Genomic DNA, 14852 nt, shown 5'->3' on the forward strand with positions numbered 1-14852 from the left:
AAGATTGGCCATTTAGAGTATGCTGAGGTGGAACTGTCTGCTCTGCTGGATGTTGATGTACAAGTAAGAGTTTCCAATGCACCAATATAAATTACCAATAACCAATACTGTAGGTTTGCGGATAATGCTGTAATAATTAACCTTCAAAAGGTTTTTATAGAAGTCTCTTATGCTCATCAAGACTGAATTTATTTGATCAAAAAGACAGTAAAATTTCTATTGTAAAATAATTTAAAATTATTTATTCTTATATAAGAATAATTTCTTATTAATATCAACATGAAAACATTTGTGCTGCTTAATATTTTTGTAAAAACTGATATATATTTTTTTTCAGGATTCTTTGATGAATAGGTAGCGTATAATTGGCAGATATGATGGCTTATTCAGTTGCAGAAACATTTCTGTCCCTTTTATAGAGGCTTAAAAAGCAATTAATTGTTCTAATTTTAAAATATATATTATAATATTTTTACAGTCATCTTTTTTTAACATGTTTAGAGATTTATAAACAATATTTTAAAAAAATAATAATTTGTAAAAAAAAAATTGTAGTGTATTTTATTTGTAATTTTTTTTGGTTTCACAGTATTAAAATCTGGATACATTTACACATCTTTTTTCCCTAAAAACATCAAATTCATCATATTATTTTTTCACATTCATATTTTTTTGAGTTCTTTTTATAATATGTATAATACATTTTATATTTTTTTTCCCCCAATATGTCTGTTTATTTTACCTTTAATTTTTTCAAGTTTAAAATGAATCGAGTGCTAGGTAATGTAAAGATTACATCACCTTTACTATTAGTTTTAGGGGCCCTGTTTTAGTGTTCATTTCAGATGACAGCATTTGGTATGTACTTCAGTTTTACATGTGGTCTCTTTACGGGCCTGTGCTCGGCTCTGTTGAGTAGATCTGGGCTTGTTGTATTGTAGCTGCAGGGAATCGTTGCAGTTTCACGGTGACTGGGTTGTCAGGGCTCTGTGATGCGCGCTTGTGTACTCATCTCTGTGTGTAGATAACACCGAACCCATCTGTTTGATCTCTCAATCCAGACACGCACTATATTTAGTGCCTCGTCAGATGTGCTGTTTTAGAGAAATAAGTCTTTTCTAATCAGCCTCCAACCGAGGAGAGGCCTCATTAGCATCAGCTCGTTCTCTCTCTCTCATTCGCGTACTTTATCTCTACAACAGCACCCTATGCACTCTCTCGCTCTTTTCTTTTTCTGTCTCTCTCGTTTTCCTTCTGGCTCTCCCTTATTCTTTATTCCTTCCCCTCTTTCTCTCTCTCTGTCTGTCATCTCTCTTTTCTCTTCTTCTTTTCATGTGTGGGAGGGCGCTTGTTGCTCCCCCAAGAGATCTCAGGCTTTGTGTGAGAGTGTAAGTGTGTGTTCACGTTACGCTGTGTTTGGTGCTCATCTGTGTTTCAGGGCACACTCTCATCCACATTTCCTACCCCTTTATTTAGACTATATGCAGATTCCTATGCTTACATATGAATGTATAAATACATTCCTGGACATACTGCATTGTTCAAATGGATTGGATCTTCTAGATAATGAAAATAACTTTTGATAAACAAAACAGATAATCAAAGATATTCTTCTAGATCAAAATTATAAGATTTTTTAATGGGTTGTCTTTTCGTAGCAGTGCTAGCTACATAACACAAATCACATAATTTTGTAGTAACTTGTGCCAATGTGTTAGCAGGTTTGTCAATTAGCAGTATGCTAAGCTAGCTAGCTAAATGAGTACTGTATGCAAAGTCAATGAGTTTCAAATCACTAAGATTTAAATTCCTAAAGAAATAGGATTAGGGCTGTCAAATGATTATCACGCTTAATCACATCCAAAATAAAAGTTTTGTTTACATAATATATATGTGTTTATACTGTGTATATTTATTATGTATATATAAATACACACACATGCTGTATATATTTAAGAAGAATATGTTATGTTTATATATTAAATATATTTATATATAATATAAAATATAAGAATATAAATATATAAATGTATATACATGTAAATATTTTCTAAATATATAATTTATGTGTGTGTATTTATATATACATAATAAATATACCCTGTACACATACATATATTATGTAAACAAAACTTTTATTTTGGATGTATAGGATAAACTTTGACAAGTGAGAATAATATTTATAAAGACCACTAAGATTTAAATTCCTAAAGAAATAGGATCAACTTTGACAAGTGAGAATGTTGTTTTGTTTTGTGTTTCATTATGACAGGTTTTTAAACTATGCTAACTTTTAAGCGTTGTGTTAGCTAGTGTTGTTGTATTGTGTTATTTTAGCAAAATCGTCTGCTGAAATCTATTGCAGATATAGATATTCATACAGTAGGCCTACATGCATATAACCACGGTTGAAGACTGTTATAATATGGATAGCTTACTTTTAGTGGCCTATAGAAACAGCTGCTACTGAGGCAGAGCTGGTTAGCGTAATATAATTCACTGATATAATGGCTAATTCCCCAATTAGAAGAAGGAGAAAAATTGCTTTAGAAAAAAAAAAAATTTTAAGGAAAAGAGATGTTATTTCACTCTTTAAGAGTGTCGGAATTTCACTGTTATGGGTGATATCTTTTTCTACAGATAATGGTGTGTTAATTTGCTCCTGTGTAGTAACTTGAATGCAAGGTTAGCAGGCTTGTTAGTTAGCGTTATGCTAAGATACCTTACACACATAGAACATGAAATAGCTTTTGATTGTATAATATATGTGATTAATGTTCTTTGTGATATTTTGTTAGTTAAAATAATGTATATCTTCATCTGCATCATCTCCTCCCTCACTTCTCTTGTTCTTACAGTACATTCCTCTTTTAATGTTGTATGGCTGCATGAGTGCATTTGCTTTCTCATATAGCTTTTGCTGGCTTCTTAGGCACATGACCCCTTTTTGACTTTTACACAGTTAACTTGTTTACTTGTTTATTGTATTGATGATTGTGTTTATTAGACTTTTTCCTTGTCCTTTTTCTTTGTTTGTAGATGGAATGGGTCGAGTTCTGGCTCAGGACGTCTATGCCAAAGACAACCTGCCTCCTTTCCCTGCATCAGTTAAAGATGGCTACGCTGTTCGAGGTGAACACCCATTTACCCAATCAAAATTTACCCAATTGTATTTCGGCACTCCAGGTTGCCAGGTGGTGGAAAACACTGCATATTTCATTTCATTCATCGTCAAGTGCGCTCGTTCCTGTTGGTGTCGTCAATCTGGCAACCTGCGTATGAGTCAAGTCTGAGGAGGAGGGACCGAGTGAATAAAACCCTCTCCAATATTTTGAATTTGGACTGCAATACCTAGTTCAACCACTCATGTCAATTCTACATACAGCACCTTCAACATCAAGTATAATTTAAGTCTAATAATTGTATTCCTGTGATGGGAAAGCTGAATTTTCAGCAGCCATTACATTAGTCTTCAGTGTCACGTGATAATTCAGAAATTAATCTAATATGCTGATTTGCTGGTCAAGAAACATTTCTTATTATCAATGTTGAGAACAGTTTTACACAAACCATGAAATTTTTTCCAGTATTCTTTGTATGGATAGGCAGTTAAAAAGAACAGCTTTTATTTGAAATAGAAGTTTGCATTAGTAGCATTGTAAATGTTTTACTCTCACTTTTAATCAATTTACTGCAGCCTTTCTGAATAAAAGTAGTCATTCATTTTTTTTTTTTTTTTTTTTTTTTACAATTTTAAACTATATTTTTATATATTTTATTTTTAATACTTGCACAATCGAGCGTAACAAGATACAACAACTTTATTTTTAAGTATAACTATTATGATCACGTTCATCAAAACTGTAAACCCTTTGAAAATGACTAAATTAGTTTAACTTTTTACTGTTTTTCAGCTGCTGATGGTCCTGGTGATCGCTTCATCATTGGAGAGTCTCAGGCTGGGGAGCAGGTCAGTTAAACTTAGAAAAATTAGAACTGGTCTTCTTTCACTGTTGTGCCTTGAAAACCTGACATGAACATAGTTTCTCCTTCACATATACAAGCGAAATGCCTGCTTTTGCACTGGCACCTTGTGTCTGCAGGAGGCTTGTGTGCTCAGATGGCAAGAAAACTCAGACTCAGTGAGCGTGTTTAATGAGTGCATCACACACACACAGACAGAGAGAGAGAAAGAGGGGGAGATCCCCGTGGGCTGTGTTCAGCAGAGTGCAGGCCAGCACTCCAGTTCTGTCTGGAGAGTGTGTTTGCATTCGAGTCATGGGTCATTCTGTTGTTTTCTCAAGTAATGCCATTATGGTACAAATAATAATGTATACGTATATGTATATGACAGTTTGTAGGAAAAGTAACAATTCAACCCAGTATCAGAAGGATGCAACATTAGTGTAGTTTTGCTTTCACACCACAGATTTCTGATACAGTGGTAAAAGATATTTTTCTGTCTTTAGCCCACTCTCACAGTTATGCCAGGCCAAGTGATGAGGGTGACGACAGGTGCTCCTATCCCATGTGGTGCAGATGCTGTAGTGCAAGTAGAAGACACAGAACTGCTACGAGAGTCTGAAGACGTAAGTGTATCATATTCTACTATTCATATCTATTCATAACTGCAAACTATTAAAAAAAAAAAGATTTCTAATAAACAACTTTAACTAACTTGAAATCAACCACATCCCTAAAATAACAAAGTATGTTTTATAAATAATTTCTACCTTTGAGGATGCTGCCAATTTTGTTAGTTTTAGCTAGCTTTCTGGAAACATTTTTCATGTATTTTGTCCCAAAAGTGAAACATGCATAGTTCAGTATAAGACAATTAAAAAGAAAAACAACCAAACAACATAAGGATTTTATGAATGGATAATTACTATAAATTATAGAGCAGTATTTTTTTGCAGTAGTATTTTTGTATTATCTTAATTTAACATGGAGGAAAACAAGAAACACACCACACAAACTTACTTCTAAACAGTGTCTAGCAAATAAATGAAAGTCATATAAATGAAAGTCCAGTATTGTTTATACAGGTTGTTTGTACATGTCTCAGTCTGGCTGGTTATGAATTACAGGGTACAGAGGAGTTGGAGGTGAGGATCCTGGTTCAGGCTCGTCCAGGACAGGATATCAGGTGAGTGGGACTGAAGTTTATTTTATATATATATAAAATCATTACTGTTTTTTCATCTCAATATCCATTCATACAAGTCCATTTCACCAAAAGTATTCACATCCACATTTAAAGGAGAATTTTCTTTGAAAAGGATTTTATGGATGATTTTGAACAAAGTCTCTTATGCTTACCAGGACTGCTTTTTATCTTATCAAAAATACAATTTAGTATTGTGAATATTATTACAATTTAAAATAACAGTTTTATTTTTATTTCAATATATTTTCAAATGTAATTTATTTCTGTGATGGCAATGCTTCATTTTCAGCAGTCATTACTTCAGTCTTCAGTGTCACAAACAGTTGTGCTGCTTAATATTTTTCAGTGAATTTCAATGTTACGTACTGTCACTTGTATTCAATTCAATGCATCCTTGTTAAATGAAAGTATTCAGTGTACAGAAGTGTATGGACATGTATCATGTTTTGATACTTGTTGATATGAATAAGCACATTTCACCTTTTTCACGAGAAATTAATCAGTCTCTTTGAGTAATAAACACTGGTATTATTATACACAGGCCTATAGGACATGATATCAAGCGTGGAGAGTGTGTGCTGGCTAAGGGCACTCACATGGGTCCATCTGAGATCGGCCTCCTGGCCACTGTAGGTGTCACAGAGGTGGAGGTGCAGAAATTCCCAGTTGTAGCAGTCATGTCCACTGGCAATGAGGTAGGACTTGTTTGTGTGTCGCTTTGTTACTTTCTTTTGCCCATGGTAATTTAAAACATGTTTGACCGTGTTTATGTATGTTTATGTATGCAGTTGTTAAACCCTGAGGATGACCTTCACCCAGGCAAGATCAGGGACAGTAACCGATCCACACTGTTGGCCACCATTCAGGAACATGGCTATCCCACCATCAACCTCGGCATCGTCGGAGACAAGTCAGCATTCCTTCTCTACCACCCACCCACCCACACACACACACACACCACACACACACACACACACACACACACACACACACACACACACACACACACACACACAGAGTCAGCTCTGCACATGTCTAAATCTTTCCAACCTCAGCACTCCTCTGAAACTCCAGCTCTTATATTAGAATCGATACAAGATCATACAACTTCTCAGCAGAATTTACTGAAAGACAGCATTTCCTGCAGAGCTCTGAAGTATTTTTCCACCTTTATTTGTATGTGCAGACATATACTGTAGGGATGTATAAATGTATAATATTTATAAGGAGCATGTATAAAACATGTATAAGAAGCAAATACAAGTAGGTTAATAATAATAAATCAGTGATAAGTAATTAAAAACAAAATAAACATGTATTGTTTCTTTTTCTGCACTCATATGAAAGAACTTTAAGGTTTTTCTCAAAGTCAGTAATGCTTTTTTGTGCTGTCCTCATTTTGTGGATATGAAATATTGAGTAAATAATTTAATATAAATATAAAATGAATTTTGAAATAATTATTTATATGTTTTTATAATATAATGTAATATAATATAATATAATATAATATAATATAATATAATATAATATAATATAATATAATATAATATAATATAATATAATATAATATAATATAATATAAATCACGTTCAAAAGTTTAAGGTTGGTAAAATTTTGAATGTTTTTTAAAAAAAATGTCTCTTGCGCTCACCAAAGCTGGATTTATTTGATGAAAAATACAATAAAAACAGAAATATTGTGAAATGTTATTGTAATTTAAAATAACCATTTTCTGTTTTAATATATTTAAAAAATGTATTTATTCATGTGATAGAAAACAAAACTTAACATCACACAAAACACAACCCCACCCTCACCAAAAAAATAATATAAAATCTAAAAGAACAGCATTTATTTGAAATAGAAATCTTTTGTAAAAATGTAAAAGCCTTTACTTTTAATCAATTGAATGTGTCATTAATGAATAAAAATATAAAATGCAGATTATTGCCTACATTACATTTGCACTAGTAATAGTATAAGCAAACATTTTACACTTTTTACTTCACCAATATGTGAGTAATGGATTTAACAAAGAAAAAAATAGCATGTCATTCATTTGGCATGATCATGTTTTGTAACCCCCTGCAGCCCAGACGACCTGCTGAGCGCTCTGAACGAGGGCATTAGTCGTGCTGACGTCATCATCACCTCCGGGGGCGTGTCCATGGGTGAGAAGGTCAGTTGATTGGAGTCGTCTGGAAGTGCTATAGTCTAATGAAAGGTCACATGCTTGAAATGTCCGAGCTTCTCAATACAGGAATGTGGCCTCACAGATCAGTCTGCTTCATGTCAAGAAGAGGATTCTATTGGTTTACCCAGAGAGCACGAGATCTCTTTTAAGAGCTTATGTTGCAGGTTTTGCGCATATGTTTTACTGCCATCTAGTGTTTCTGCTTGTTTCTTGTCACAAAGCAGCATTTGTTAACCTGACCTTTTATTTTGGGTCTTTGCCCAGGCAGCAGTGCACTGACCGCCTCTTGCTCTTGATTTTAGGCTCTATTAATTAAAGCTCATTAATTACCCGATGTTTCACTTCACCAGACACGGATAGATGTTGTTGTCCTACATGAGAGGAGAAACGCAAACACTCACTTTAACGTCTGTGGGGTTTTTTTTTTCTTTTTTCAGGACTATCTGAAGCAAGTGCTGGATATAGACCTTCATGCCCAGATCCACTTTGGTCGAGTGTTTATGAAGCCGGGGTGAGTGAGAGAAGCGGTCTTAGTCATGCAGAGCCAGACTTGTGGCGTGAGGGGAGGGGTTTGGTTGTTGGATTGAGGATAACTTGTTTTCTTGTGAACAAACTGCCTTAAAACTTATCAAGGATTTAATGCCATAATCTAAAAAATGTTGGCAACGCCAAAATATTGATAAGAACCTGACTCCCAAAAGTTGCGAAGTACAATGCCAATCATTTTTCTTCAGCTTTTGCCTTTTTTGTGTGCAGTATGCATCAGATGGTTTGTGAACATTGGCATCTTATTCAACTAAGACAAAACAATGTAGACAGAAAAAGAGCTCAATATTATTGTGTTTCAGTGCTAATTAAGTATTAATTATTTACCATTATAGTATTTATGAATATGTGAAATATTGTTTTTATTAATTTTAGTCATTTTGTTATGTGCTTTTTTCAGTTTTATTATTTTTTATATTTCTATTTAGCTTTATTTTTATTTTAAGTTGTTTTTTTTAGTACAACATTTCATCTAATATTATATATTATTCCAACTTTATTTCAGTCAACAAAAAATATTTTTTAGTTAACGATTACAGCACTGGTTTAAATTAGATACAGTGTTACATTAGTTGTAGCTTTTATTTTGACATGGGAACTTACTTAAAGAGTTATCTCGTATAATTTTAGAATAAAAGTTTTAGAATTTTTATCATACGTTAATGTAAAAAATCTTGTGTAATATAACTTGTGTTTGTTTGTTTGTTTGTTGGTTTTTATTGTTTTTGCCATGAAAATAGCCTAAGATGCCGACATGGCATTTAATAAACATATACTACAACTACTTATTTTAACATGGCTCTCTGGAATTCTTGATTCTGATTGGTCAGTTGTGGCATTGATCTGTCATTTTTTAATAATCACTGCTCATTTGGGTAATTCTGTATAAATGACCACTCATACAAGCAACCAATGACTTTATATATCTTGTAATACTCCTGCAACAATAATAAAAAATTAAAACCTAAAAGATCATTTTTACCACAATACTAAAACTAGATAAAAGAGATGCAACATGACCACATACCAGTTATGTTTGTATAAAACAAGAACGCATGAATCTGCAGTGACACAGTAGACATGAAAATGGCTCGAGGTTGACTTACCCAGATGAGTGGTTTGATATAAAGCAGTGCTCAGATGACAGAAAATATTTGGAAACACCTGACTGCTTAATGCTGTGATTGACCAATCAGAATCAAGTATACCAGAGAGCCTTGTAATAATTTGTCTTAACAACTGGATGAGTGTATATTATCACTAACGTATTAGTCTGGTTAGAGCATCTGTTTAAAAATTATTTTGGTTGTTGCTGGGATGTAGAATATTGATGCTTTATTCTATTTCTATTTTAGTTTGCCTACTACGTTTGCCACCTTAGACACTGATGGTGCTAGAAAGCTGATCTTCGCCCTTCCAGGTACAATATACTGTGTATTTGTCATAGTAAGTGTGTATGTAAACAAATGGAGAAGTTTTGACCGGAAGACTGTCTTGGAGTTTAGAATTTACACAAATGAAATCACATACATACACAAGCCCATGTGACTGAGTTTCCTCTTTCTCCCACATACTGTATGTATTGTACTACTTGCAGTACAACAACTTCTTTTATTCTTGCTATTTACATAAACTCACATATCAATGTAGTACTATATCCAAACTAAATGGTCCCTTCTCCATAAAGTTGAATCAGCCCACGGTTGCCCACCTGTGTACCTTTCTGCAAACCTGCATCTCGCTGCTTGCCCACCGGTCCGATCAGTATTCCCAGACATGCCCCCACCTCGAGCCAACTGTACTCCCACCTTGTGCCTTCAGAAACCAGGTGGTCGAGGCAGTGGTGACAGTGGCGATTTCTATATTCCCCTTCAAAGGTAATTTCACCTACAGAGACACAGGGGCGACTCTTCTGGAGACTGTGCCCCTGAGTGACAGCGAGGCCAGCAGACTGCCTGTGTCTCCTCCCCCACGAGGAAGTAGGTGCTCTTAATTCAGGAAATAAGCCCTGTCTTCAGCCCGAGCTCAGAAAACGGAAATGGATTTGAAATTTTGACACCAAACTCTAATAAACTGGTTTTCGAAACCATGTAACACGAAATCTCTTTTTAGTGCACTTGGGCTCATTTGGGACCGCTATGTTATAATTATTACAGACATTACAAGATAAAAGGTCTTGGCTAATAATCTACAGTTACAACCACAATGAAATGAACCATAGGAATAATATTTTTGTTCTAATTTTCCAACGTGACGCTTTCTGTTCTGTTTTCTGAGAGAAACCTTGTGTTTTTGCTTTTTTTGCGTCTGTGGCGCTCCTTGTAGCTTTAAGTTTTGTTGCAACCTCCCGAAGCCCTTCCGTTTTGTGTACCGTGATGTGGCTTAGTGTCTTGAAACTGCTATTTGTCTGATGTAGTGCTGTCCTCCTTTTGCTTTCAATGCCCTTCTTCCCTTCCTGTTGATGTGGTGGAGGGCACCTCTGCATTTGATACACTCTTCTTTCTTAGCTGGTTTCAGTAGTTGGAACACATTTGTCTTATCAGAGATTATTGGGTTATTTTCACTCTTTATTTGATTGCTTTAGTACGAACCAGAGTTCAATTCCATCCCTAGTGTTATTGGGCTTCGAAATGTACATGGACACAAATGTACATTTGCATCATCAGTGTGAGTGCAACTTTCACACTAACCAGACAAACTGAACTCTGATGTCAAAAGATTCCTTAAAGGGCCAGTTGACCCAGAAATGAAAATTGTGTCACTATTTAATCACCCTTGTGTTGCTACAAACCTTGTGTGACTTTCCTTTTTTCCACAGAACACAAAAGAAGAAGCTGAGCAAAATGTTAATGCTGCTATTTTTAATGTAATGATAATAAGGCATACGGAAAGAAAGTAATTAGTAGCTTAATTCATCAAGGACACATTACATTGATCAAAAGTGGCCATAAAGACATTTATAATGTTGCAAAAGATTTCTAATTCAAATAAATGTCTCTTTTGAACTTTCTATTCATCAAAGAATCCTTAAATGTATCACAGTTTCCACAAAAAGTGTTTTGCACCACAACTCATTTCAACATAAGAATAATAATAAAATAAAAATAATAAGAAATGTTACTTGAATGTTACAAATCAGCATATTATAATAATTTCTGAAGGATCATGTGACACTGAATACTGGAGTATTTTAAATTATAATAATTGTTCACACTATTACTGTTTTTACTGTGTTTTGATCAAATACATGCAGCTTTAGTGAACTTAAAAAAAATAATAATTGCTGTCAGTTGCTTGATTTCAGGAAACTTTTGTTACTTTTATGGCATTTTGTTGTTCTTATAACTGGATAGCCACTGATCACTGTGTACTTGAATTGTATATAAAAGAGCAGCATACACATTCTGCTAAATGTCTCCTTTTGTGTTCTCTGAAACACAAGATAGGACAATTTTGGAACAACATGAGGGTGAACAAGTCACAGAATTCACATTTGGAAGTGAACTGTTGCTTTAAAGACATCAGGAAACAAACTGAATTCCTATCTACTACAGATGATCCACAGTTCAGAGAGTTTCTGCCCCAGACCTCCACCCCAACCCCAAACCGTAAGCCATAGTCTTCACCTCAACACTCGTCTCTTCTTTCTGTCTCAGGTAACCCAGTGTCAGCTGTTGTAACCTGTAACCTCTTTGTTATCCCTGCATTAAGAAAGATGCAGGGGATCCTGGACCCACGGCCCACCATCATCAAAGCCAGGGTGAGTATGGCCAAAAAGCTCATGTTCTTGCAGTTGTGGAAAGTAACTGTGTATTTTTCAAGTGAATTTTTCAAGTATCTTTTTTTTTTTTTTTTTGAGTATTTTATTGTGGAAACCTTTCCAAAGCATTACATTTCATGAACAATTCATCATTCCTTGTTAATTTGAACTGAAAAAAATCATCACCTGCTCTGAGACGTGATAGTGATGCCCGATTTGTGAACAAGCTGATTCTTTTCAATGATCATGTTGAATCGGATCGCATATCGCAATTCTTTCACAAATTGGACTGAACTAATAGCAGCTGTTCTCTATTAACAACTTTCACATTTTATTGATCCAGTCAGAGTGAGTCTTCATGTCTAACTTAAAATGAGCCAAGAACCAGAAAATCCTTTGATCTTGGGTGTTTGTGCAGCTGGCAGCTTGAAAAAGAAGCTACTAAATCCAAAATTTTAGGATTGATTATTGTAAAAAAAATAAAAAAACAACAACAACAACAAAAAACATATATATGCCATGCTTGCATTTGAATATATCATGTATCACCATATGAACCATGTAGGTTTTATGCAAAAACGAAACATGATATTGAAATGATGTAAAGCCCATGTATCTTCCCTGCTGCTGTAGCAGTTTCAAATGATATACAACCATTATGTTTGCTTGCCATTCTTCTCAAAATAACACATTTTGCCCTGTTATGTCTGTTTTTATATTGTATGTTTATATTATTATTTTTTAAAAAACACTGTTGTTGCATATATATAATGTTTGATGCTGTATGAAAAGTTTTGTAAATGAAATGTAAAGAACTTTTTCTTACTTACAAATCAATAGTCTTCAATACATCATATAGAGTGGAGTATATAAAATTGCAAAATAAACATAAATCAGTCAGTACTTTTTGAATACTTAAGTGCATTAAAAAACAAATACTTTTGCACTTTTACGTAAGTAAAATTGAAAAGGAATATACTTTTACTGGAGTAATGTATTATTATGGTACTGTATCTGTACTTGTACACCAGTATTTGAGTTGTGTACTTCATCCACCACTGCTTTCTTGTGACTTAAATTGTGTTTCTCCTGTGATGTCATCAGTATGTGTCCTTTTCTTGGCAGCTGTCCTGTGATGTAAAGTTGGATCCACGTCCAGAATATCATCGGTGTATACTGACATGGCACCATCAGGAACCACTTCCCTGGGCACAGAGCACAGGTATACATAATTAGTTATGTATATGTGTATATACGGCATACAGCATATATATATATATATATATATATATATATCTTACAAATAACTAACTTATTTGTATGCAAAAAAGCAAGTAACACCCTGTTCTGCTTGACAGGAAACCAAATGAGTAGTCGGCTAATGAGCATGCGCAGTGCCAACGGCCTTCTGATGTTGCCTCCGAAAACAGAGCAATACGTGGAGTTGCACAAGGGTGAAGTCGTGGACGTCATGGTCATAGGACGGCTATGATGTCATCTTAAGGGGACAGACCAAGTACAGAGCAAGAAAGTGGTGCATGTCCACATATCATTACTATTCTGTAATATGCAACGGCACAGCTAGGTTTTATTGATTTGGGAGAAGTTGATCCAGTATAATCAACATTTCGAACAAAGACGAATATGTGAAATCTCTGAAAATACGACTTCGGAGACATCATAGTATTTCAAAGGCAGAAAACATTATACCTTTTAAAGTGAGAATATATATATATATGAAATATAAGAGATTTATTCTGTAATATATTGTTATAATTATTATGATTATTAATATAATGATGAATATTATCATATTAAGCAACTCTGTTCTCTTTCATTGCAATTGCTTTGTGTGTTCAATGCTAGAACTTCTAGATAGCGTAGCATTTTAATAGACAGCTGTTGGCGCCTGTCACACATACATCAGAGAGCTTGTTTTCTCATCGGTAGAAAATGTGTCACTGAGGAATGAAAAGCTCTTCAAAATGACAGGAGCTGGATCTTTTCATCTCTTCTCAAAGTGCACCAAGGTGACCCAGCTATCTTTCCCTTTAGTACTATATGCTCCATAAAGACTTCATTATGCTTCATAAAGGGTTTACAAAACTGCTTTGCTTGTCGTTTATCTTGTGAGTCGTGTTTATGTGCGCAGTGCCAAAAGCCAGGGCTGTGGGGGACGGTCTTGTGGTCGCTGAAACACTGAAAAGCAGCATGCGCTGCTGGGTGGCACAGACTTTGTGTGGAAACGATGACCGGTGGGGGTCTGTGTAAATTCTGTGCTACTTTAGCGCGCCCCGAGGCATGCCCCGAGGATATACCTCAGTCTGGAACATACTTCATAGTAAGCTGGCCCTCATAGCTCTGCCCTTATTACTCTCTATTTTACACACTACCCTTACATTTAAACTCGCCCGGCCCAATCCTAGAGGAGGCTGGGCTCCCTGGAAACTTTTATTTGTTTAACTTTGAAGATGAAGACAGCTTATTTAAGTGCTGACAGCCTTTTTAAACGAATTACATAAAATGTACAGTCAAAAAAAAATGCAAGAGTGATATTGTACAGACAAGTGACCAGCACTCCTGAGGAATATACTATGGTACTGAAAAGATATTGAAAAACTCTGTACTATAAAAATCATTTTCTGTAATACTGAACAAATGCGAGAATTAAAATTCTTGATCATTATGTAAAGACATGATTCAGTTTCATTTTTTAAATAAACACTGAAAGCTGATTGACTCAAGTTCTCCAAATCTGTTTATTTCCATGCATATATGATCATTGTTTATTATTTAATAATATACAGTATTTACATTTGTATTAAATCAGTATGCACACTGAATTTACAGCTCCAAAAAACATTTTCCAAACATTTACAGCTAAAAAACATTTTCATTGAATTTACCAGCTCCAAAAAACATTTTTGGAAACAATGATTTGACCTTTTCTTTCTTTTCAAAATATAAGCTGTTTCCCTTAAGCTTCTTTCTTTCTTTCTTTCTTTCCTGCGCCTGAACCTAAATTTTTATTCATTTATTTTTACTTATTTATTTTCGTATTGATAAGAGATGCCATAGTCTTGAAATATAAGCTGTTTCCTTTAAGCATTATTACATTTTTCTCTTGTATTTAATGTGACATTTAATGGGACATTCCTGTAAAAAATAAAAAGAAATTA

General features: G+C 34.5%; 1 protein-coding gene across 13 annotated transcripts in view; it reads left to right on the forward strand.

Moving 5' to 3' along the window:
* LOC109048357 (gephyrin) overlaps window positions 1-14412 on the forward strand; it is a 79280-nt gene extending 64868 nt beyond the window's left edge. For 8 of the 13 annotated variants that reach the window (XM_042742595.1, XM_042742596.1, XM_042742601.1 and 5 more), the window contains 13 exons: window positions 3040-3132; window positions 3915-3970; window positions 4470-4589; window positions 5091-5149; window positions 5712-5865; window positions 5959-6080; window positions 7265-7352; window positions 7805-7878; window positions 9269-9333; window positions 9791-9892; window positions 11570-11673; window positions 12799-12895; window positions 13032-14412. In XM_042742595.1, coding sequence (XP_042598529.1) covers window positions 3040-3132; window positions 3915-3970; window positions 4470-4589; window positions 5091-5149; window positions 5712-5865; window positions 5959-6080; window positions 7265-7352; window positions 7805-7878; window positions 9269-9333; window positions 9791-9892; window positions 11570-11673; window positions 12799-12895; window positions 13032-13165 — 1268 coding nt within the window. In that variant the 3' untranslated portion in view covers window positions 13166-14412. The remainder of the gene's footprint in view (window positions 1-3039; window positions 3133-3914; window positions 3971-4469; window positions 4590-5090; window positions 5150-5711; window positions 5866-5958; window positions 6081-7264; window positions 7353-7804; window positions 7879-9268; window positions 9334-9790; window positions 9893-11569; window positions 11674-12798; window positions 12896-13031) is intronic. The other 5 variants (XM_042742599.1, XM_042742606.1, XM_042742604.1 and 2 more) reach the window with 1 other exon arrangement.
* Window positions 14413-14852: the final 440 nt, after the last annotated feature.

This window comes from Cyprinus carpio, chromosome B17 (assembly GCF_018340385.1).
Source record: "Cyprinus carpio isolate SPL01 chromosome B17, ASM1834038v1, whole genome shotgun sequence".
NCBI lineage: Eukaryota > Metazoa > Chordata > Actinopteri > Cypriniformes > Cyprinidae > Cyprinus > Cyprinus carpio.